The sequence below is a fragment of the Haliaeetus albicilla genome, chromosome 4 (genome assembly GCF_947461875.1).
Source record: "Haliaeetus albicilla chromosome 4, bHalAlb1.1, whole genome shotgun sequence".
Classification (NCBI taxonomy): domain Eukaryota; kingdom Metazoa; phylum Chordata; class Aves; order Accipitriformes; family Accipitridae; genus Haliaeetus; species Haliaeetus albicilla.
In genome coordinates, this window is record NC_091486.1 from 45,493,856 (window position 1) to 45,518,935 (window position 25,080).

At 53.0% G+C, this 25,080-nt stretch overlaps 1 protein-coding gene across 1 annotated transcript in view; it reads right to left on the reverse strand.

Annotated features, from left to right (window-relative positions):
- EPHA8 (EPH receptor A8) overlaps window positions 1-24,826 on the reverse strand; it is a 53,094-nt gene extending 28,268 nt beyond the window's left edge. Inside the window, exons 1-3 of the mRNA XM_069782291.1 lie at window positions 24,516-24,826; window positions 11,946-12,010; window positions 1,544-2,207 (exon numbers count right to left, since the gene is read on the reverse strand). Of these exons, the coding sequence (XP_069638392.1) occupies window positions 1,544-2,207; window positions 11,946-12,010; window positions 24,516-24,600 (814 nt within the window). The 5' untranslated portion in view covers window positions 24,601-24,826. The remainder of the gene's footprint in view (window positions 1-1,543; window positions 2,208-11,945; window positions 12,011-24,515) is intronic.
- Between the last annotated feature and the right edge of the window lie 254 nt (window positions 24,827-25,080).

Below are 25,080 nucleotides of genomic sequence, written 5' to 3' on the forward strand. Positions count from 1 at the left end.
AGGAGAGGCTAGGAAGGATGTGCTGCCCCTGCTCCCTTGATGATGGGCTATCAAACGCCCCATGCTAGGAGCTGGATAAATGGAACAGGGGAGGCAGGCAGGAGAGACAACACTGAGGTCGGAGAAAGTCCAGTGACATTTCTGTCCTGTTTGTGATGCCACGAGCCTTGGAGAGCTTCACCAAAGAGCATTTCTGGTTGAGCAGCATGGGTCTGAGTCCGCCTCCATGCAGAAGGGCCAGCTTCTGCCTGTGTCCACCCCATCTGGGGAGGCAGGTTGGACCACACTTCCTCCTGTGCTGTGCCTATGGGTAGGGGCAAAACCCAGAAAAGGGCAGGAGAGCAGAGAAGGAGCTCTCCCAGAGTTTTGCTTCGAGAAGAGAGACAAACATGTCCAAGGAAACACAGGAAAATGAGGTGGGCTGAGCACAACACAGACCCTGGGGCTTCCCTCTGCCTCTAGGCTTTGGGGTGGTGATCTCCTGGGGTGGATTCTGCTGTATGGGACTGCAGGAGGGGAATACAGGGAAGGGGTGTTTGCCCATTCTGAACCAAACCTCCAACTCGCAGCTCCTTGCAGTCGTGGGGCTGGGACCCAGCCATCCAGGCAGCCCATGCCAGTGCCCCCTCCCACAGTAGCATGTGCCTGGCCCCATGCACACTTTACACCCACTCTTTAACATGGCAGAAGAAGGCCCTTTCTGAATTACCAGATCTATCAAGGATGACTTTCAAATCAATGGTCGCAGACAGGAGGAGTTTCAGATAGAAACATTTATTCTGCCCGTCCTTCCCACTCTGCGTAGCTGGGGACCCGCCGGGGCCGGCGCGGGTCCCAGCAGCACCTGGATCCATTCCACTCCGGTGTCGGACGTCCTAACCTTGTGCCAAGTCTCCCTAAGACAAATGCTACACTTGACGTTTCCATGAAACTCAAACAAAGGCCCCGCACTCTTATTTGTGCTGCTCCCCTAAACACGTCCCATAAAGAAACTGAGAGCAAACAAATCTGTGTGGATGGCTCTCATGGGGAGCCCCGAGTGCCGTGCTCTGTACACACACATCCCCGTGCCTGGTGCACGGCTGCTGCTGGTCACCCCGCTTCCTTATCACAGTTTGTACAGTCGGCAGCTTGAAGTCTGCCCAGCGGCACAGAGGGCCCCCGGGAAGGCTCTCCACACCCCTGGACAGCAGGGCTCTGCAGCAGCCCCAGGGAGGGGTGATGGATGGATGCAATAACCTTGTTTCATAAAAGCTCGGTGTTTTTTCTTTTTGCTTTCCTTGCTTTCAAACCCCCTGCACCAGGACATGTCATAGTCAGACTCACAGGAGCTCCAAAGGAGCTTGTCAGTGGTACCAGTGATCCATTTTGGAAGCATGAAGATGGCCAGCAAAGGTTTGGGCAGACCTTGGCCTTCACAGAGGCTGGCTTTCCAAGTTTCTCTGAGCAGGCTTCTGCCCTCAGCCCTTCCCCAAAGAGGCAAGAGCCCCTTTACAGCCATCCCTCCCCTTGCAGGCACTGCTAGCAAGAAGCAGGGACTCACCCATGCAGGAATCACGCTGTTCTTCGTAGCCAGCACTGCACACACACTTCCCGATGGGCACCAACCATTCTCCCTCAGCACTGCAGTACATTTTGGGGGTGTCCCTCTCTTCTGAATGGCCCACGCACTCTCCCCGCACTTCCACCAAGGAGGAGGAGTCCGCCCCAGTCACAGCCTCGGAGAAGGACGCCAAGTTCCTCACCATCGCCGGGCACTTCTTGTAGTACACCCGCACTGAAACGATGGCGATGCAAGCACCTATGTCCTGGAAGGCCAAGTAGAAACCCCTCTTGCTCAGTGGCCCCACGCCCCGCACCTCCGTGTTCAGCTTCAGGCGCCTCACCCCCAGGTCCACGTTGGTGAAGCTCTCATCAGCTGCAATGGTATCGATCTTCATAAACTGGCTTTCCCGAGTGCTGGTGCCCAGGTCCCGGTCGGACTCCAGGTAGTAGAGGTTGAAAGTCTCCTTGCAGGTGCCCAGCACACCCGGCATGCTGTTACAGTCCCTCAGCGTGAATTTAATCTCTGCGTAGACCCGCCGTGCGCCATCCCGTTGAACCCAGTTGGTCCGTAGCCAGTTGTTCTGGTTGGGGGTCATGACATTACAGACCTGGTAGGTGTGGATGGGGCTGAAAAACTCATCCATTTCATTGATTGAATCCCACTGCAGGACAGAGAGAGAACAGGTCATTCCAGATGTCCCCGAACACTGGGTGAGCACGGGACATGCAGGGGTCTGTGTCATCACCCACGCTGGGATGAACTCCCTCTGCTCCTGCAGCTGCGTCTGGATGAGAGATCACTGCTGCCACAGGCCAAAGGAAAATTAAGATGAGCAGACTTTACCCAGCACTAATTTGGGCAGTAACTCTCACAGCCCACCCAGATGCAGAGCTGGGTGAAGTGCACCCCTGTTCGCAGACGGGAATGCTTGCACGAGTCTGATTTGATGGCAGAAACTGATGGCAGAAACTGTTTGGGAGGGCTCCAAACCCTCCAGACCATATCTGCAAGTCCCTTTTGGTGCTTAACCTGCCATTCGCAGCAGCAGCAGGAAGGCACCCACGCGGTGCTCACCTGGGTCTCTTCTGGCTCATGCAATCTCCATGCACAAACTAAACTTCTCCACTTTCCAGCTGGAGAATGGGTTTCAGGGTGCATACCACAGGGTGAAGGGGAAGCATGCAGTGAACACAGGACTTCCAGCAAGAAACGGGGGTCCATGGAGGCTCAGAGCCCCCTTCTTCCCAGGCAAGGAGAGGTCAGTGTGGTTCCTCAGTGAGTGCACAGTGCTCAGCCCAGCTGAGAGGCTGGACTGGGGGCTGGCTCTGGGAATCCAGAGGCTTACAGCTTGACAGCTCTGGGGTTAAAATTCAGTGTAGCAGCAGGATGAACTTGGGAAGGGGATTCTGGGCAAAAGCAGGTTGCAGTAAGTGAGACTGTGATGGAGGGCTGGTCTGGGGAGTCACTGGGTGAGTTAGGAGGGGACAGGGACATTTGTACCATCCAAGGAAGGGATGCTAAGTGGGTTTGACTGACTCAAAGTGAGAAGTTAGTGAGATTTTGGATATAAATGAGGTCAGTTGTTGAGGGACAAGTTGAACTTAGGTGTTGAGGGCTACAGGACATTTCTGGGGGCTCGCTCTTTCCTCACATGTCTCCCTCTCCACCCTCTCCAACCCCACCAACCCCTCACCAGGACCCACAGACCTTCACTTCTCTGAGGGCTTCACACGACCTCTTCAGCTCACATCCCTGTCCAAACCAGGCACACCAATCACACCCCCCATGGATGGATCTGGGACCCCTCAATTCTTCTTATGGGAGAAGGAGGAGGAGGAAGATGAGCAGAGGAGGACTTCAGACCTTCTGCCTTTTCTCTGGACTTAGCAACAGGCTTTGAAGATGCCTGAGTCCCACCACCATACCCAAGTCCAGTTGCGAGGGGCAGCCCCAGACGCAGCCCTGCAGAAGTTGGGGAAGGTACTGGCACCCCTGCAGTACTTGCTGCTCTGCCTACCAAACCATCACCCCCCACAGCCTCAGCACCCCCCTGCCTGCACCTTCCTGGCTCTGCCTGCACCACCGAAGGCAGCCAGCGAGGTGCAGCCCCCCACTTCAGCACTCACCGTATGTGCCCTGCCTGCCTGTGTGCTGTCTGGGGGAGCTGGGGGGGCCAAGCAGAGCTCCAGCAGTGGTGCACAGAGCAGGAAAACAAATCTTTTAAGCAGCATTGCAAGTACATTAAAATAAATGTCTGGGCTTGCTCTGACAGGGAAAAAATGATGTTTTCTTATGCGAATAGTGACCCGTGATTCATTACAGATGCAAAACTGACAGCAGCTCAGAGAGAAGGAGCCTGATGCTCAGCTCAGGGTGGGGTGTGAGCCTGAAGACTTCACCCCAGTGACTGCGGGAGCCAGCAAGGATGCAGATCTGCCAGGACAGGCACCCGATAGCCTCATGATGTGGCTGCTAGCACTGCAGGGACAGGACACAGCTGCGGGAGGGCATCACACCTCCAGGACATAAGAGAGATTGGAAAGAGTTATCAGTGATACCTGTAAGACAGCCTGCTCCTTTCTCCCCTCTCAGACAGGAAAGTCCTTCCTCATTTAGCCTCCTCAACCTGCAGCTCCTGTGGAGGAGACGTTCCTCTGCCTTCTGCTAGTGCTAGGATGGTCAGAGCAGTCATTTTGGTGAGGTACATCTTCAAAACTCCCCCAGCATATTGCCTTTAGGAAACTCTGCTCCTCACTGCTGAAGAGCTCAAAAACAACCTGGAAAAGGCAGCAGCTCCAGGTGCAGACTTCAACAAACACTCATTCAGAGAGGAATATGCTGGCAAAGGGTGTGAAAGTCAAGCCACTGCCAGGAGAGAAAAATATTTCAAGATTCTTTTAAAAAAATCACCTGAATTCCAGAAAAGCCCAGGTTCATCCTAGGTCCTAGGATCACTGAGGACTTGCTCTGCACCCCAGCACTCAAGTAGACAACGTGGAAAGGAGCCAGGCTACCTGTGTGCTTTGCTGGAGGGGTGAGCAGCAGCACCCATCTTGTTATGCCTCAGCTTCCTCAACCACAGAGATAAGCCTGTAGAAAGTGCTATGACACCCAGGATACACCCCTGCTGCTCAGCCAAGGGGTACAGAGGTGCCCTAAAATGTGTGCAGCAGCAGGCATGGCACAGCTCCCTGCACACTCCTGCACTGGGACCAGCAGAAACCAGCCAGCTCCCCGTTCCTGCGTCAACGCGTGTATGCACTGCAGCGCTGCGGAGGGTGTGGAAGTCGTTGTCGAAATTAATTGAGCACAAATTAACACAACATCTGTTTCCTGTCTTTTCCCTGCTGAGTTCCCTGGGGGGAAGCGAGGCAGAGCTGCGCACGGGAGGAGACACGCAGGACGAGGGCAGAGCTGAGGGTGGGGAGCAGGGATGCTCCCACGCTGCACAGCAAGCTCCCCTCTGCAACGTCTGTGGGGCTTGGGGCTCTCCAGGAGTGTCTGACAAGGGAAATATGAGGTTTCTGTGTGCCACGAAATGCCTTGGCCTCCAGCTGGTGTGGTTGCTTTGGGTCTCCAGACATTCACTTCTCTCTCAAATCTGGCAGAGGAGACAATGCTCCTGACTGTGGTGTCCCTACAGCCCTGTGGCACTGCCAGAGCTGGCTGTGTCCTCGCTGCTGGCAGAGAGCAGGGAGCTAAATGCCCACCTTCAAGCACCGGCAATGGTCAGCATCAACCACAGGGGAGAACTCGGAGGGTTTGCATTTGCAACATCACTCTTTCAAACTTGGTGCTTTTTTGCACAGCGGCTGGACTGTCAGCTCTTTCCCAGGGTTGCATGCAGCGCCTTGGGATCGCAATCTGAGACTAGCCCGAAACACCACACCTGCACCACTGGCCTACAGGGCAAGTGCTCTGTCATTGGTGGTACTGCACGAAGGGAAGGCAGGCCACCTGAACTGGGGGCTTGGATGCCACCCGTGCATCTTCCCAGCATGCTACAAGGCAACACAGCTCCGCCAGGTCCCAGGATGTGCCAGGCATTTGGGATGGAGGGACCCGCTTCAGGAGTCCCCATGACTTGAAGGGTTTTTCTGTTTCACCTTAATTACAGGCTCTTATGGGCAGGAAGAGGAGTCTCTGACGCCGGGTACCATTAGTTCAAGAGTGCAGGCACTGTGCACACACCCAGCCTCCCAGCATCGCCTGCTCTCAGCTGACAGTTTGAAGTGGCTTTTATTAAACGAAGCTCAGCCCGGCCCCCATCATTGCGATAAGAACCCCTAGTGAGACAGAAATGAGGACATCATAATTAACGTGGTGAGCGCACGCGTTGGGGCGGGGGGGGGACATGATCGCATCTGTATTCAGGGCCTTGCCTAATAGTTTAAATTAAAGTCAACACCAGTTATAAAAAAATTTGCCAGATTATGAAAGGCGAAAGATGCAAACACCAGATATCTGGGCGGCTGAGCAAGGTCTTAGAAGTCTCCCAGGGCTTGTGTGGTGCAGCAGTGTGGGGAGGAGGAGGAGGAGGAGGAGGAGGAGGAGGAGGCGGAGGAGGAGCGGAGGGGGCGAACACATTAGGAGAGACCACGTTGCCCTGGAGCAGCAGCTCAGCCTCCCACCACCCTTGCGGTGCCCACAGCAGGAGCCAAGGCACAAGGTCTCCCCAGCCCTACGTTGGCTTCCAGGAGGGATGCCAGGTCTGCCTGGCATAGCAAAGTTTTTGTTGCCACTGAGACATCCAGCACTTTCCTTCCTCCCGAGAGCAAGACCTGAGCTACGGCACCTCCCCTGGAGCTGCCAGGTCCCTCACACCACTGTCACTGGGAGAGAAAAAAAGAAAGAAGGACATTATTGCAGCTATAAATCATTAGATGGGAGGCGTTAATGGAGATAATCCCCATGAAATCAGTCACTGCTGTGGCTAAGGAAGGATTTGTCAGGCAGTTAACCACCCTGAGCTTCACTGCAGGTGATTAACTCCTGGTAGTGACCAGTGTCTGGGGAATTAGCAATAACCCAGCATTTACTGAACAAGTGCTGGGAGATGAGCTTTTATCTCAATTACTAGTCTAAATCTTTATTTTCCAATGTTCCATTCCTACCCGTCTTCTTTTTTTCAAAGAAAATCAGTTTCGCTGCATCTTGTCCTTTAACTTGCTGGTATTCCTGGATCCAGGCAGAGGCTCTGGATTGAAAGAGAAACCCAAGAAATGGCACAAGGACATCAAAGTGATGGAGGGCAGAAGACATGGCCTGGGCAAATGGGAGAGCCCAAATATCTTCTGGTGTTCTGAGGAGAAAGACATGACCTTAGACGTGGTTGAAATGGCAAGCACACAGCACAGCTCAGACTGGGGCAGAGTTTTTGCAGGGTGGGCTTGGGACAAAGGGAGACTGCTCTGTAACAGACCTGGCGCGTCAGGCGGGGTTCATCTAGGCCATGAACTGGCTGTTGGCTGCAGGACCAAAGCCAGGCAAAAAAAAGTCCCCTGCTGCATAGGCTTTGTTCTGCAAACAGTTGGGTCCTGGGGCGTTTACATTTGCACTGTACACCAGCATGAAATCCCCATCCCTGATGCGCAAACACTGCTGAGAGACCGTCCTACAGGCAGAAGCCTCTTGTCTGTGCTCTCAGTTGGTTGTTTAAGCAAATCTGGTGCCTTCCTGCCAGTTTGGTCTCTGAGCTACTGCAGAATGAGTGAATTGGCTTGGCTTGGCTAATTGTGCCCAGGGGCCTCAGGAATGTCCCTTTACCAGGAGTAGAGAGGCAGAGATGAGGAGGTGCAAACCACCTCTGAAGGTCTTTCCTGGTGTTCCCACCAGCAAAGCCAACATGAAGCATGCCAGGCATTGGGGCAGCTTCCTGGGTGGCAGATGCCCACCAGCATTCTGGGCTGACCCCAGGCCGTGCAACAAGGGGGATGCTGTGGGGCCAGACAACAGAGGTGTTGGTGGGGGGCAGACGGGGAGGTTGTGGGCAGCATGGGGGGCCTTTCTCCGGCACTCAAGGTGCTCCCATTATAATTAGCTTTTGCAAGGCATCATTCAAGCTCCTTAGATACCCTGTGTCTGAACAAAATAATTTCCTGTTTGACTTTGTAAATCAAAGTAGACGATACAATAATTATTAATAATATGTTGACTTATCTCATCAGCGTTTTAATTAGTCAGTAGAAAAGCAATTTGCAAAGGGGCCGATCAGGCTCCCTCTGATCCAGCAGGTCACGTGCCAAGCAAGGAAAGGGGAGAGAAGGGCACTGGGGCACTGGGGCATTTTCCTGGGGAGAGCTGGGAAACCAGAGGCACAGAAGGGGAAGGGGCAGGCTCTTTGACTGCACTGATAAGAGTTTAATTTTCAATGCAAAGGGAATTGTTCTGGGGATGGAGTGAGCTGCAAAGCTCCTGGGAGCCCTTTGAAGTTATAATTGAGAGGAGCTGCAGCCTGTGGGACAGGGATGCTCCCAGTGACCCTTCCGCTTCCTGCACGTGTCTCCGGGGTGGAGGTGAGGGGGAGGATGCAATTAAACCCTTGAGCAGCAATTACAGCCAATTACCCCTCTGTTAATTGTCTGGCAAGAGGAAATGTCAAAACAGGCCATGCATGCTCCCTGATGGCTTGACACTCCCCAGGGCCCATGGTGCTGCTGACCCCCACTATGCCCATTGCTCCCAGTCCCCTGCTCCTCTGCTCTTGCTGGCCACAGAAAGCCCAGAGAGGAAAAAAAACCTCCCTGTGAGGCAAGTTCACCTTGCCCACAGGTGTGATGAAAACATCAGGACTTTGCAAGTGGTACCCTTCCAGTTTTGCACTGCTGATGCTTTGAACCATTGCCCTGGCTGTACGGGCAGCTCTGGGATCTCCCAGCCCCGAAGACGAAACCTCTGAGGCTTCTGCCTTTCCTCTGGCATCCCCAGGAGCCCCAGAGAGGTGGGACAGGAGCTGCAGGTGCTGGAAAAGCAAGCCATAGGGCATTAGGGACTGAGCTAGCAGACACAAGTTCCCTTCTTACGCTCCTTGGGCTGGGGACTGGGACTCTGTGCTGTTTAGTGCCATGCAAAGACCCAGCCAGAGCTACTCACCTCCCCACTGTCACCCATGCGGTGGCCCTGGGTTCATGAGGAGCAGGGGAATGGAGACGTGGGTAAAGCAAAAACAAGCAAGACTTCAGCTGGGGAGCAGGTCAGCAACACTGTCCCTTAGCAGGAGGATGTTGTGATGCTTGTGTCTGTCCATGGATGGAGCAGAGACACTGCTGGAAAATCCTGCACCCTCCAGCACCCAGCACACACTCCAGCTGCAGCTCAGGCAGGACAGCCAGCAGGCAGCAAGGGAGGATAGTGGTAGGGCGGGGGGCACTGCCACCTTTTTTTCCAGCAGGAATATCTGAATTAAGGAAACAGCATCAAAAATAAGGGACCTCAAATAAAATCTGGCTTCATGGTACACCACCTCCACCCTACACCACCAACTGGGTTCTACCCAGCCCAGGGCTGCCAGAGTCACAGCATGCCACAGTGGTCAGGGACAGTCCCAGGGACACCCACAGTACTCCTGAGATAGTGACCAGCAAACTCAGACCCTTTCCCGGAGCAGAGATCACACCAGGCTTGGAGCCATGTGGACCCAACATACCAAGCCTGCAAGTCACCTGGCATCTCTCCCACCTGAATCTGAACCCTGCTGTAGGGGCTGCTGAGGAGGCAGCTGAGAGCAAGTATCCTACAGTAGCTTCTCTGAGACACGAGCACACTATCCCACCTCCTTTCTGGTGATGGCAACTGGATCCAAGTGCAAATTTACTACTCAAAAAGCACCTGGAGCTGAAGGACCAGCAGGAGGTTAAAGGAATGAGATGCTCTTTCAGGATGATGCAATGCAATGGCCCATGGGGGAAGAACAACAGTCCAGACAAGTGTTCAGAAGAACCATTAAAACATCCAGCTGAAAAAAGATATGCAAAGTTGTTTGTGCAAGAATGTCACCTTGAAACCCAGGCACCCTCCTTGAAGGTGTTTAAGACAGTTTTCACACAGCTGTATGGTCATCCTCTCAGTAACAAGGCCACAAGTTGGGCAAAAGCACAGGGTAAGCAAAGTGTGGTGTTACCCATGACTTACCTAGGTCTTGTAGGAGGACACAGCAGCATGTCCAAGAGGTGGCTTTGGTGTTAGGTGTTACACAAGTCTTTTTGGTTTTCTTTTTTGGCATCCAGTATTAACTATTCTTAATAAACATCACTAATAAGGTGGAGACTTCAGACACGTATTAGGGTTCAGGAGTTGCTGGGCTGCTGGTGAAGGCCTGCTGGACATCTGCTGTAGTGCAAGAGAGCAGTGCAGTGGTGACTGCCCTGTGAGCCAGCACCCTATGGTCACATAACACATTACACCTGACAACTCTAACGGGACCCAGTATTCATCCCCTGGATTTGCAGATGTACAATACAGGATGATACACCTTAACCCGTCATGGAAGTCCCTGATGTGGTGAGAAAAAGGCACCTGTAGGCTCAATCTCTTGTCTGCTTTGGGAGTGCAAGGTCCTACCCAGTCATGCCCATGTGTCCCCAGGACAGCCAGCTCAGGTGGATTCATCTTCATCCAAGTCACCTAGGTGATGTGATGGATCCCATCTGCATGTCTGACAGCTAGTAATGGGCCTGGGGATGCGGTCACGCAGGAGTCTGGAGAGCTGGATTCATGGTGGAGGATCCAGAAGAAGGAGGGTCTTGGACAGTCTGCTAGCGGTGGAGGGTCTGACTATGGAGAGGAATTGCTTAGGATGTGGTGAAGGGCAGAACCATGGAAGTGGACAAAGGAAGACAGCCCTCACTCCCAGAAACGTCACAGAAACATCCTCCCTCCCAGGGGAGCAGAGGAAGCCCTGGTCCCTGATCCCCTGAACGTGCATCAGGCCCCTCCAGGATGCCAGGATTTGGCAGCAGGGCTGGGATGAGATGGCATCAGCAGGGTGACGGGACAGGGATCCACATGACCAAGGGCAGCCTGTGCATGACCATGAAGAGGACAACATCTCCCTCATCTGGGCAATGGCAGAAGAAGGTCCGGTGGCTGGAAACCGAAGCCAGGCAAACCCATGTATCGATGGGTTTTTAACAGCAGCGTGTTAACAACATTGCTACGAGGACCTGGAGGATTTACCACCACTGGCAATTTTGTAGTCAAGGATGGTTTTTTTTTTCTAAAAGCTGAGCTTTTCTGAGATGCAAGTGAATTGACAGGTCTGAAGGCCTGCATTTATGCAGGAGATCACATCACATTAGCTCTGCGGTCCCCTCTGACCTTGTACCTCTGAATCTACTACATTTCCAGGATAGTCATCATTGCAACAGCTAACTGCTAAAATTAGAGCTGAGTTAATGATTTAATATATTTACATATATGATAATGTCTGATATAAATCTGATTATTGTTATTATTATGAATTCACAGTTCTGATCACTCCTGCTCAAAGAGCACGGGGACTGAAAGTCTCAAGCAACAGATCAATGAAAATGATTAGAGGCCTGGGAAGATTTCTGTAGGAGGCGGAATTGAAAAGATTAGGACCGTTTAGTTCAGAGAGGGGATGAAAAAGAGTGGACATGAAAAATCAACACAGCAGCGAAAGCCAGGTAGGCACCCCAATTTTGCACGTTTTGTGCATGCAGCAAGCCCCACTGTGCCTTGCAGTTGGTCCTGTGTGTATTTATGGGATTGTTTCTGTTCACTAAATGAATGAGCAAAATCCTTACAGCCAGGTCACCGCTGCCATCTGAAACTCACAATTTCCAGAAAGCTGCTGCGGCAGGAAAACCTGGACATGGAAATGCAAGTGAAGGGAGCATGCAGAGACGATCCAACCAGTAGAGATGGCAGGCTCACATGGGGATCACCACCCCTACATCCCTCCCAGCCACACCGCAGGGCTGTGCATTTACATCCCCATTCCCCATAAGAAACCATCTACAGGGGATGCTCCCCTGCCCCTCTTGCCCAGTTCCCACAGCAAACTCCTCTGATTACAGGCGGTTGAGAGCTTCCCAGTCATTTTGGGCTGTTGCTCCTGATGCTCCCCCGGTGCACTGAGGAATGAGATGCTTCTCAGCGTGAGTGCCCATGGGGTGACCCAGGTCTTGAGTTCCCTCAAAGCTCAGGACCTGGTGACAACCTGGTCCCTACCAGGGGACATGGAGAGTTAAACAGCATTTTCAAACCGGCCGCATCCCACTGCTAGTCTTTCAGGCTGGCATTTTCCCAACAGATATGGGCTCTTTGCCCCATCAGCACTGACCAAGGCACCAACCTGGGACCACCCTGCCCACTGAACCCATGGTGACCCATCCCACTGGGGTCCCCCATGTGCCAACAGCTGCTTCATACTTACCCCATGTGAGGGATAAGTCATCCAGCCCCAGTCTCCCAGGATTGTTGACGTGTCTAGCAAGTTCACTGGAAAACACAGGAGCAAAATGCTGCGTTAGAAAGCTTTCTCCCCGTCCCCAAGGGGCAAGGAACTGAGCCACCACAAATGACCCCTCCTTGCATCCCACTCTCTTGATTGTTCCCTGTGCCCATCAATCCATGGGGCTGCTGCCAGAGACCTGCCTGGCTGCAGCTGAGGCAGATATAGAGTAAGGGGATGGCAACAAATGATGCTCCCCAGAGCTGTTGGTTCGGGGCAGAGTTGGGGTGGGGCTGTATCAGTCCTGGCCGTAAGACTGAGAGCAATGTGTCCATTTGCAAACAGCAGGTCGGAGGGGATGCAAAGCAAGGGGGAGCTGGGGAAACAAACTCCAAGCATCAGGTTGTCCACCAGCCCCACCCTGTGCAAACACTGATGCAACCGGAGCATTGTTCCTCACTTGGATACTTCTCCTCTGGATGCTCCGCTGAGCCCTTTAGGCTCACATCCCTCCCAGCATCACCAGCTTGAAGTCTGCACTCCAGCAGCCACTGTAATTACGCACCGCAGCGCCTGTCTCCAGCACAAAGTGACCTCCCATGGTCCTGGCTGACACCCCACTGGAGAAGCCAGCCCTTGGGGGACAGGCTGCATGAGGAGGCCCATCAAAGCCAACCCTTCAAAAGCCCTGCCACCACCGGGAGCTCAGCTTAACAAGGAGAGATGGGAAAAGCTGCAAGGACAGGGGAGCAGCTTCTGCAGGGGGAGAGGCGAGGATGCCTTTGAACGTGCTCAGGAGCTTCCCATGGAAACCCGTGCAGTGTCAGCAGGCAGGGGAAGCGGGATGCCACGGCATCGCTGCATGCACAGGGTGAGCTGCCCCTGAGTGTCATCTACTGCCCATGAACCCCACACCCAGATCCCACAGCATCAGGCAGAGGAGAGACTTGCCGCTGCCTGATAACCCCCCGACTTGGTCAGCACCTGGGGAAGGACCCCAAGCCCCAGCTCCAGGGTGCAGATCAAGAGGGATGGAGGCTTGGGAGAGGGTGCCGGCAAGGTGCCCTGACCCTTGGGAGTGAGCACAGTGGGCACCGACACCAGTGCACCCATGCCTCGTCACCCCTCATCAGCACTGGACTCCCTCAGGGACCTCCAGTGCCTCCAGCTCTCCCCAGTGCTCTTTGCCCTGCAGTCACCCAGTAAGGTCAAGACCATGCTGGATGCTGCGTCCATGCCAGCTGCTTTTCCTCGCCCTCGAGCAGCATCAAACTGGACCTCGAGGCAACGTGGCGCAGCATCCCTGCTGCAGCACCGGGTCTCGGCTGGTCCCTGGGCTCTGGAGGGATGGTGGTCCCAGTGCAAGGCACTGGCTTGTCACGGCGGGGACGGGGCATGTCAGGACAGCAGCTCCAGCCCCAGCAGAGGCTGGACTCAGCATGATGCTGGTCCCAGCAGCTGGAGGAACGGGTGCCACTTTCATTTACTATTACCAGGCAGGGAAGGAGACGGAGGAGAGAGAGGAGCAGAGACGTGAGCTGGCTGTGAAACGCCCAGACGTCATGCTTCTGACATAGCAGATTAGGAGCTTTTGAGGCATTTATTAATGTTAGCAGAACAATTTGAAAGAATTTCCAGGGCTTCTTGTGTGACTCCATTGGCCCAACAGCAGGCCGAGCCCCTCCACTCCCCGCACGGCACTGCTCCCACTGCTAAAGAGGCCCCTTGCCCTCAGCACGGAGTAATTACCTCGGAGATCTCAAATCCATTTTTATTTGTTATTGTTAATCTGAAGATTTTCTGCCTATTTTCCCTGGGTAATTCACCCAGCAGGAGCCGGGGCTCAGGAGTTTCCCTGCTCACAGTGCAGGATCAGAGTCCCGGTGACCCTCAGCAGGCAGGCTGCAGGGAGGGGACCGCTTTCGCAGGCCCTCTCTCCCCCCAGCCATGGTCTTTGCACCCTCTTTCCCACGCTGAGATGCTCAGCGATGGATGCGCCTGCCTCTCGCTTCTCTCCAGGCAGCATGAGGAGCCTGCAGAGACTGGGGTCCGGCTGGAGCACCGCGCCATGGGGAACAACGCCGAGATCAGAGCAGGCATGGTGGGATGTGCCCCAGGCTTGTCTGCACAGCAGTGTGTGGGACCTGGAGCCAGCTTGCTGCACCCCATCCCACCATGTGGACCATATGGTTGTCACCCAGTCTCCTATACATGAAGGAGCCGTCTGCTGACGGGTGCTTTGGTGCACAAACGACTACACAAGCTTGCATTCCCTGCAACAAGCGCGTGGAGCAGATAGCTCATGCCTCTTTGCAGGAAGAGGGCTAAGTTATTTCTTTTATTCCTTAGCAAGTGTTTTAGCCAAGTGCCTAGGAGTCCTATGCATTAAGCCCACTGCAGTGGGCATTGCACAAATACAAAAGCATTTTGTGTCCAAGACCTCTTGCGTTAACTCATGGTATAGCACACATGTCTGTGGATATGAGCATCCATCTAGCAGCACTATTACATGCTGTGGTCAGATATGGGGAGAACAATAGTGTCCCAAAACCCAGCCACCCATTTCAGGGAAAGGCTACAGACCAACACCGATGAAACCCACTGCATTGCATGCGACAAATGCCCTGTCCAGCCCCTTGCAGGTGATCTCCCGGCTGTGTCAGTTCTCCGGGGGCAATGCTCAGAAAGATCCCGCCCTTGATGCCAGAGGGTGAGCGAGACCGCCACAAAGGACCCTTTTCAGCTGAAACGTTTCTCAGAAAACGTGCCGGTTTGGGAGACCTCTCTCCTACAGCTGGGCAATTCTGTTTGATGTTATGGACTGTCTGCACGTATCAGTCTCAAACTGCGAGCTCCATTTTGTTTTCCTGAGCACCATTTTGTATTTTCCCTATTCTGTGCCTTGGCCTTGACTCGACATATTGAGCCAAAACACCAGGAGGTGTCAGGGGAAATTCTCGCACTGGTGGAAAAGCTGTCAAGCCTGATTGCCCATTCAAATGGAAGCACCTAGGAGCGAGCAGGTCGCTTCCCAGTGCCAACCGGGGTCTTGAGACGGAGTCTCACGCAAGGCATACCTACTTGCTCCTTTATAAAGTTGCATCATGTAAAGTTGTGTGAGTAGTGCACATTGCAATCTCATAGATGCACGTTATGCAGGAGTCGAAGATTAGGTGTATGTATATGTATATGATCTATATGTATATGTATAATTTATTTATACCTACATCTTTATTTTTATATCTACATCTATATGTATCTGTATCAGTATCTGTAGCTGTATCCATGTCCATATCCATACCCATATCTACCAAATTCTAAACACCGCTTGGGATGAGCGAGGAAGCCAAGGCAGGGACTAGCATCCAGAGGATGTGTGTTTTGGCTGGGTCCATATATCTATATCTATAAAGAGTGCTGAGAAACCTTTCCCAACACTTGTGCTAGTGGTTGTGGCTCCTGCAGGGAGGTATTACATCCCTACAAACAGAGGCACAGACATCTTGGGGTCCCACATCCAAGCATCCCCGGCTCAGGAATGGTGCTGCGGGAGCCACGGCTGCCCAGCTCAGGGGAACATGGAGACCCTCAGCCCACCCAGGAGTGCATGGTGGGGTGGCGGGACAAGCCCGGGGGTGACATGCTGGGGGATGTGCTGAGCCCCAGCCTCTAGAAGAACAGTGGGGGACCAAAGAGGGCTCTGAGCTCCCTCGCTAATTGTTAACCCACTGCGGTCCTCACTCTAATTACTCCGCCGTCTCCCTCCCACGCAGGGGCTTTGTAGCGCAGACGTGGGGAGGAAGGGTCAGTGGGAGCAGCCCTGTTCCCTTGGGCTTCAGTTCCTCTCCATCACAACTTCAAAGCCCTCCCAGGATTCACAGCAAGGCTCTCCCCCATGTAACAACGCCTTTTGCATCGATAATTAAACTCTTTTCAGCACGGTTAGGCACTCCTGCTCCCTGCTAGCCGAAGACCGGTGGGCTCAGCCCCCACAGCCCCACACAGGTCTGCACACCCCACAGCAGCTCCACAGCCCCAGCCCCACTTGGTGAAGGAATGATACGGGAAGGGTTATCTGCAGCAGAAAGGGAGAGTCGGTGTATGGGAAAGGGGCAGGAGGAGGCTCCATGAGAGGACGCAAACAAGAGCCAGCGGTATTCATTTCTCATAAGCTCAAAGAGAACTTTGAATGGGCAGGTGGGGCCGGGGTGGGTCAGCCATTTGTGTCCCACCATATAATCCAAGGGCATGCTGAATAGCCAGCCGTGACCTTTCCAAGCAACAAAGCTGTGTCTTACTGGCCTCGGAGCATCACAGGGGCACAGGATGGGATGCTTCGCTTTCAGCTTCCCCCTCCCCGGGACAGCATATATCTTTAAAGAGAGCAAAATAGTTATTTATTCACCAACGCACAAGGCCATCCGTTGGGGCTTTGAGGTAAAAGCAGCAAGCCTGGAGGGTAGGTCAGCTCTTCCCATTCGGGAGCTGTGCGCAGGGGATGCGCCCCACGGATCCAGGTCAGCACCGCGGCAGTGGGGTGCTGCACACCAGTGCTCCACCGCACAAGTGGCCAGATCCTGGCAGGCTTTGTCAAGCAGCTGCTTGTCGATGAGGCTGCATGTACTAAGGACACAGCGGGGATGGTGCTCGCATCGGCACCCGCTGGCCTCGGCTGCCCAGAGAGGAAATTTAGGAAAGCATTGCGGGTAGATATAAAAGATGTCACCAAATCCATCAGGAATGTGGGATTTCCACATTTCTGGAAATGCCACAATCCAGCTGAAAAAAAAAATATATTAAAAAGAAACATTTTCAAACAATTGCCGTGAAAAAGCAGTGCTGCTTTTTGGACGTGCCCTAATTCCCATTTCAGGATTTCTTCTCAGACCTCCGGATTGTTGCTGTGAACTTTCTGTATTTAATTTTATATCTTTTGTAATGCATCAGGAGCGGTAATGCCCATAAGGACTGCCCAGAGGGTCACCCCTTTTCAGTATACCAGGAGCAGAAGATACTTTGATGTAGGAAGAAAGCTTGTTTGTTCAATCAGTGCTAACAAAAAGCTGCAGTTCAGGTTTTAAAAATAAAATTATCAACCTGATCCTTCCAGACCCTGCATGATATCATGTAAGATAATGTGCAGCGCAAGGCCATAACCTGTGGTAGGACTGAGGTGTCATGAAATAGTGAAAAAAAAAATGAAACAAAACAAAACACCCTGAATAAAGTATTTCCAAGGCTAAAAACCTTGAAATTACAGGGCAGCATTTTTTTCCCCAGAAAAAAAAAAAAACCAACAAAAAAACCCACACACATCAAAAGCCAAACAACAAAAAAGTGTTTCCTCGCAGAAATATAGGTGAGAAAATATAGATGTAAAATGCTCGTGTTTCCTACTCAATTTGAAACTCCTGACGCTCATGTGTGGTGGGACAGCCAGGGCAAATTGGGCAGGCTGGCTTCGGCAACCTAGATTAAAGCACACACACTCCCCACCACCGGGCAGGGTGTTACAGCACCAGTGTGCATCCCCGCTTCGTGGCACACACAGGTTTTGGTGCAAACAGAGTGTGTGGTCAGAGCTGGACATAAATAACTGACTGGAAATGTTAAAAAACCACAGGCTGTCCCAGGGTTCGAATATGGGGTGTATGGGGCCAGATGTGAGGCTCAGAGCGAGGGGTGAGCACACATTTCCACGTCCCCGGTCCAGGAGCTCGTGCTGGTGGGGAAGGAGCTCTTTTGGGCTCAAGGGGTGGCTGGGCTCGTTGTAATTCAGGGCAGAAGCCAGAGGAGGAGGTGGGAAGGCTCTGGGGATGGGGGGGCTCAGAAAGGTCAGGGAGGCAAGAAATTCCATGGAAACATCCGATGTGAGCAGGGGAAGGAGCAGGACTGCGGTGAGGCTGGGGAGAGGGCAGTCACTGGGGAGCACCAAGGGCAGCTGAAGGGTCCCTGCAGCCCTGGTGAGGGGCTCTGCAGACTTGGAGTCCCCAGGTCTGGATTTGGCCATCAGGGAGTCGTGTGAGTCCTTTCCATCACAATGTCTCCAGCCTAAAGGACAGCAAGATGACATGGACCCGTCCATCAGCAGAGAGGAGCCCGTGCCTTGCACAGCCACACCTTGGCAATTCATTTGGCTAAAGCCTTGCGAGACCTAATCTGTTCAACCCACAGACCTTCAAAGGACAGCTTCTTGCATCCCTCACCAGTGTCCCCAAACCCAGAAACTTGAAGAACAGGTAACAGACCTGCACCCGGACCAGGACGTCCCACTTTCCACAAAGCTACCATCCTAGTCTCAGGGACAGGCGGAATATCTCATGCCACCAGTAACGCAACATCGTGACAGTCTAAAAATTACACAGGAGATTTTTCTAACACAAAATACACCTCTTTTGCTTGCGGTAAGCAAAATCTGTGTAGCACAGACTCGGAGAAATGGGAGCCCTTTCCAGAGGGTTTTGTGCCAGTGTTCTCACACCAGTCCTGATTCCCTCTTCTCTTTTTGCACATTTATTGGGTATAGCAAAATAGACATGAATGCTTTTTCAGCTTTAGCTGACAAGGTTTCTGACTTCTGCTGCATTTTTGGGGAGTCAAAGCTCACGCCAGGCAAGCCCCTAACACCATCCCAGGTCCTTATCCCAGAGCATCTCAGCGCTTCCATCCCCAACCTGTAAGCCGCATGTCTGCTCCATTATCTCCTGCCTGTCTGGGATTTTGCAGATTTCTTACCCCAAATCAGGACTCCTTGGTGTCACTCGCAGCTGCTTTCCATGCCACCCACAGTGACTCAGGTGGACCTGGCACTGGAGATCTGCGCTTGTAGCAGAGCCTGTGAGTCCATCAACAGTACAAAGCCTGCAGACACCTTGCCCTTCCCACTGACTCTTGCATCCCGGCAGTCCTGGCAAAGATTTGAGTTTTATCCTCTCTGGAGCATTCACTAGGAAAAATGTGGATTTTTTGCAAATGTGCTTACTTATCTGGGTTATCTGAAGGGGCTTTGGATGGCAGTTTTTCAGACTGTCGGGTGCGTTTTCCCTGATTTCTCTGACGACATCTTTTACTCTCACACCAGTTGGCCACCCTAAACCATGTCTAGCTGTTTGTATCCCAGTGACATTTTTAAAGCAAGTTAATTTCTTTTAAAGGCAATTACTTTGCTCTCTTAAAAATAGCTTTCTAAAATGGAATATTTTCATGGACAAAAATACCAATACTAAAAATGTTTGAGGGGACAGGCTGAATATCTCATGCCACCGGTAATGAAATATCACAAGAGTCCTTAAAAACTGTATGGGAGGTACGTAACACAAAAGGTATTTCATCCAAGGAAAGATCTGGTGACCTGTGCGCACCTTTGATGCTGGGATGGAGCTGGTCTATCTAGCTGCAGCCTGTGCTGTTGCCACTCACTTATATGGTTAAGGCATTTTAAATACGAGAAACTGGAGACAGAGCAGAAGATACCACAGGCACAACCATGACACCAGGGTTGGAGGAAAAAAAAATATGAGAGAGAGGAACCCGCAGAGTCCAATCTGCTTGTGCCCATGAGGAGTGCGAGGCACCCAGTTGCACTCAGCATACTTTCATGGCAGAAAAATATGGGCTCTTAAATCTAGTAAGGAAAGCCTAACAAGAACAAATGGCTGGAAGTTGAATCCAGGCAAATTTGTATTAGGGAAAAGAGGGGTCTAATTTTTTAAGGCTGAGGCCAATGGGCCATTGGAACAAATTATTGAAGGCAGGGATTGGTCTGCCTTTGCCGATGTCTTCAGATAAATGTGGAATACCTTTCTGGATGGCGTCCTTAGGCCAAACACAGTTCATTAGGTTTTATTGGTGTGGCTGAACCTGACCCGTAAAGGAGTTACGTCCTTTATGTAGTTATTTATGACCTTAAGTACCGCACATCTACTCAGGCAGGACATGGGGTTATTTTTTTTCTTTTTGAAGGAAATAGACTGTGTGATCCCGCCGCTCACTTTTGAACTACCAGGGCTGAAGGGGTTAATCGTTTCTCTGTGACAGAGGAATAATTTTGAGTGTTGGTCATGCAAACACACTGGGGTTAGGAGAATGAACTATCAAAAACTGTCAGGGTATGAATAGAGTTATCATATGAATGGATTTGCCCCTGGAGATAAAGGCAGCACTGAAGGCTGCCAGCGAGGCGAGCAGGGACGTACGAAACACAGGACCCGACCGAAACAAAGAGCGGAGGTGTCAGGATATCTTGATGAAACCAGCATTCTCCGGAGTCTTGCCCGCCAGGACCCACACGTGCTGACCCCAGCGGGATGTGTGGGACGAGCCTCTCTCCCTCCCTCCCTGGCTGAGCATCTTATGGGGCTGGGGTTCGTTGTTTAGTGTTTTTTTTTTCTTTTGGGTAAAATATTTTTCTAATAATTTCTCAGCAATCGAAAAAATAGGGAATTCCTTCATCCCTGTAGTAATTCATTGGGTTTTCAATTGTACTTAATTTTGGATTCATCAGATCTATTTCCACCGTCACCAAAATGGGTGCCCATTTATTTTCACTGTAAATAAACCCCTCATGATTTCAGGAAACGAGAATTCAAGGAGAATGAAAAAAAGCTCACGGAGTAGGTGCATTTTGTGTGCTGTTGTGTTATTTTTCTGCAAATTTTGTGGTTTCATTATCCAGAAGTTTTATAAGCTATTAATACAAGAAGGATGGAAATGAAGATGAGACCAGAAACATATCCCCGTGAGCCTGCCTAAAATCATGGAAGTATTTGCTTTATATCAGCATTTTGGGATCAATCAAAAAATTACACACCCCAATTTTTTTTTTTTTTTTGGCAAACATAGCCAAAATCAGCTCCCTGTTTTAAACTAATTCTTCTCTGTCCCCCCATCACCAACAGTCTGTATACCTAAAACGTCTTGTTTCCAATTCTTACAGAGGATCACGGCATCCTCACAGCCTTTTTACAACTGCAAAAGCTATTTCCTCTCCCTTTCAGAGCTTTGCTTCTCCCGCAGCCCTGACTTCGGCATTGCTGCAGAAGGGGTAGAAAAGTAGCGTTGAATAAACATGCAGATAAGTTTTTTTCCTCTTTTTCTGTTTGAGCAGAGGGGTAATTAATGAGATTACAATTGAGAGATTAGCAGGGGAGATTGCCACACAAGCTTCCTCTGGCCCCCATTTCAGCAGCATAGCAAGCTGCTGGGTTTTCCCAAGGACCCTGGTGCTCTCCCGCACCCCATCCTTGTTGCGAGGATGAACAAAACATCTCCATCACCGACCCCGTGGTGCGGGGAAAAGGCGAGCATCCCTGTGTCATCAGCTCTGCATCCTCACCAGTACGCTCCCTGTACATTGCCCTATCCCCATCACCTGCTGTTTGCCTCGGCCGTCCCTACGTGCCTGAAATGCTGGGACACATGTCCCTGGGTCCCTCTTCCCTACTGCACCATGTTCCCCACCGAGGTATCACCCAAGCTGACCCGCGGGCCATGAGGTCTGTGCTGTGATGGGGAGGAAGGTTGCCCACCTCATGGATGGAGGGCAGACCTGAGCTGGAGGCATCACCTGGGAGGGAGCAGACCCCAGCAGCAGCATTTGAAGTGCCATTTTCCAGCAGAAAATAAAATTTTGTCACTCCCTGCCCAAGCCCCAAATGTGGTAATTTCTGCTTGTCTGATTTTCATTCAATAGAACAAAGATATTTCAGATTTTATTATTGCACTTCAATTTGCAATGTCATATAAAATATCTGCTTTAATATTTTTGCCTATGTAACTTGGTGTGTAATAGTGTAAATATTTTAGTCTATCACACTATCTTCATATTATTGAAAATAACTTTTCTACCTCCCTGCTCTAAAGCAATTTAACAATTTCAGACAAAATTTTTTCAGTGCTCCAAATGAAAATTTTCCACATCCTGCAAATTTTCACCTACCTAGAAAAAAAATCTGAGTTTTCGCTTTCAATACGTTTTGCAATGGCTGTTGTGCTGAAATGTGGGGATTTCCCAAGGAATGGCGATTCCCTTTTTCTCCCATTTCCAGGGCACCCACTGCATGCAAGACTGAAAGGAATAAAAAATATAAGCTCAAAACTTCTTGGAACAAATCTTTCAGAAAAGAGAAATGCACTGGGAGCTCTTGGAAGGAGAAGAAAATCAGACTAAAGCCATTTCTTCAGGTTAATATACGTCTTTATATACCAATTGCCTCCCAATACGCACACACAGAGTGCAGCGCACACTGGCCTTAAATTTGCTTTGCAGCTGTAATTTTCTACCCTGCAGCTCTCGAGCATTGGGTTTTCTGGGTAGCATGGCCAGAGATGCGTGGCAAGAAGCAGACCATGGCTGTGGCAGCAGGCAGAGGTCACGGTCAGCAGCCGCGGGGCACCTTTGTGCACCACGGCTACACCCTCACACCGTGCCCGCAAGTGCCACATGCTGTAGAAATGGGGTAGCAAAGCCCAGCACAACCAGAGTGCAGGAGACACCAGGGCAATGCTGTGCTTTGCAGCACCTCTCCACGTTTCTAGTCCCATCCCCATGCCAGGGCGCTCAATGACCGGCACTGCAACCGCCCCGGCATGGATGCGGCCACCAGCCCATCCCCGCACCCAGAGATGCTGGGAGCTGGCAGGAGCCTGCAGCCACATCCCCGGCTCCACTGTCTGTATCGTGGGGCCCGGCTGACACTGAGCTGCCCCGCGCCACTGCAGAGCGGTGTCCCAGTAGCCACGGAGGCACGAGCATCCTTGGGGGTGGTCAACAGAGCACCACCAGCTTTCTGCCGGCTCCCGCACTTTGTCCTGATGCCGCCCAGCACCTTCTGCCCAGTCTAACCCAGATCCAGCCCGCTTGGTCTTCCCCAGAGCCTGGCTCATCCCCAGCCCCATGCATGCCCCTGATCAAGGCTGTTATTGAGACTAGCTTTCCTTTCCAAAAAGTCTTGCGGGAAACCCAGGTCTTTCCAGCTGGGGACAGGCAGACAGCAGTCCAGGGCCCGGCTGTCCGTATAGGCACCATAAAACCTACCCCAGCAGCCAGCAATCTCCTCCACAGAGGACAGCAAAGAGGCCCCAGCCTCGCTTGTCCGTGCCCAGCGTTAGCTGAGTTCAGGCAGGGCTACCTGGCTTTGCAGGGCTGCAGCGCTGAGACCCCAGGGCAGCGCGGGCAGCATCCTGCACTGCGCTCTGCCCAGGGCTCGGGGTACAGGGCAGCTGCTGCACCGTGGAGTGGAGGGCAAGCAAGGGCTGGGGGTGTCAGGGGGCTGGGTTCTCATCCTGCACCCACACAGCCCGTCCCCAGCAGTGAAAGCCCAATGCATCCCCCCACAAGGGCAGGAAAGCCAGCGGGGAAAGGAGCAGGAGGAGTACCAGGAAGCAGACAGCTACCATAAAACGGGGTTAGGACCAGCAAATAGCCAGAAATGGGTAACAGAGGTGAGGAAGACAGACTGGGTTGGAGGCGAGGTGCGGGTGGGTGTTGGAAGATGGCAGCAGGTGCAAGGATCCAGCCCGGCAGGATGCCGCAAAGTGCACGAGGCATCGCGGCGCCAGCCCGTGGGCCTCAGCAAGCCAGAAGGATGGCAGGGATGCAGGGGCAGGAGAAGGGAGGGATGCCACTGCCGCCACCGGGTAGGGACACCAGCACCGGGACGCGCTGCAGAGGGCTGCACCGTGCTGGCCGCGGCTCTCAGGCGTAGCAGAAGGGGGGAAGGAGGATGCTGCTGGTGCCAGGGACACGCTCGGGAGCGGGAACAGCAGATCTCCGGGTGATGAAGATCAGCAGACCTGGGAAGCAGCCATGCTGCCGCTGCCAGCGCGGAAGAAGGCAGGCGAGCGGGTGGGTGGCAGGCAGTGGGAGCAGCGCTGCCGAAGCTGAGGGGGGCCCGAGATGCGGGAGCAGGGTTGCACTGCTGACAAGGGCCGGGGATGAGTGCAGCCAGCAGCAGGGTAGACTGGCTGGGCAGAGGGAGCAGGCCTGATGTGGCTGACACTGAGATGTTGGGAGAGGGTCCCTGGCTGCATCCCTGCTTTCTACTTCAGAAGTTTCCAGCCCATTCCTTCGTGACAAGTTTCCCACCTGAGTGCCCTTCCAGCTCCCCACATCCTCCGCACACCTTCCCGTGCCCACCTGCTTGCTCCCTTGCAGCCCACACCACCCGGCCAGCACACACGGCCCCGCACTGCCACCAGCTCTGGTGATGGGGATCGCCGTGGCTGAGCTGGTGTCTGTGTCCCTGTCCCCTCTGCAGCCACCCCTCCACGCTGCAGCAGAGCCCTTGCAGGGGAGGACAGTCAGAGCTGACAGGCATTGCTGCAGAAATCGAGTCCTCCTGCCCAGCTCAGAAGTTTAGCCTCCAGTGCAAAAGCTCCAGGATCAGGAAACTCAGGCAGGCAGGAACCCGGAGCTGCGCTCCCCTGGGAGGAGGGAGAAGCTAAGCCCGACAGAGCGAGCAAGCCCATGTGGACACATCCAGACAGCCACAGCGATCCCACAGGTCCCCCCCCAACACTGCCCCGTCACGCCAGGGCCACCCCGGTTCCTACCTTCGCTGGTGGTGGCAGAGAGGCAGGCAGCCAAAGCGATGACTATGGAGAGCGAGGACGTCAGATCCCCCTGTGCCCATGCCATGATCCGGCAGGGCCACCAGGCACGGGACAGGGCCACCTCGGTTGTCCCAGCACCTCTGCGAGCGAGCGCCCAGAGCTACAGCACACGCCGGCTAATGCAAAGGCACTTTGCGCACATTGCTCGCATCCACACAGGCGAGCGGCTCGGCAGGGAGGGAGCAGCCTGCCTGTCACCGCTCGCAAGCCAATAGGGTGGGTGGGCTCTGCAGCAAGCCCCCCTTCCCGCACCACGCGCGCACGCTGTACCCAGCCCGAGCATCCATCCGGACGGTGGGCTCCCGCTCCCCACTGCCATCCATCCTCCCTCCCTCGCGATGCTCGAGCAGTCCCCACCGCTGCTCGCGCTCCCCAACCCTCTTCGCTTTTCTTTTCCAGCTGCTGCAAGAGCCAAACTTGCAGCCTGAGCTGTGGCCCAGCGGGGAGCTCTGCGCTCAGTTGGGGTCAGGTGTGAAGGGGATGGGGCTGCCCTTCAGTCCCAGTG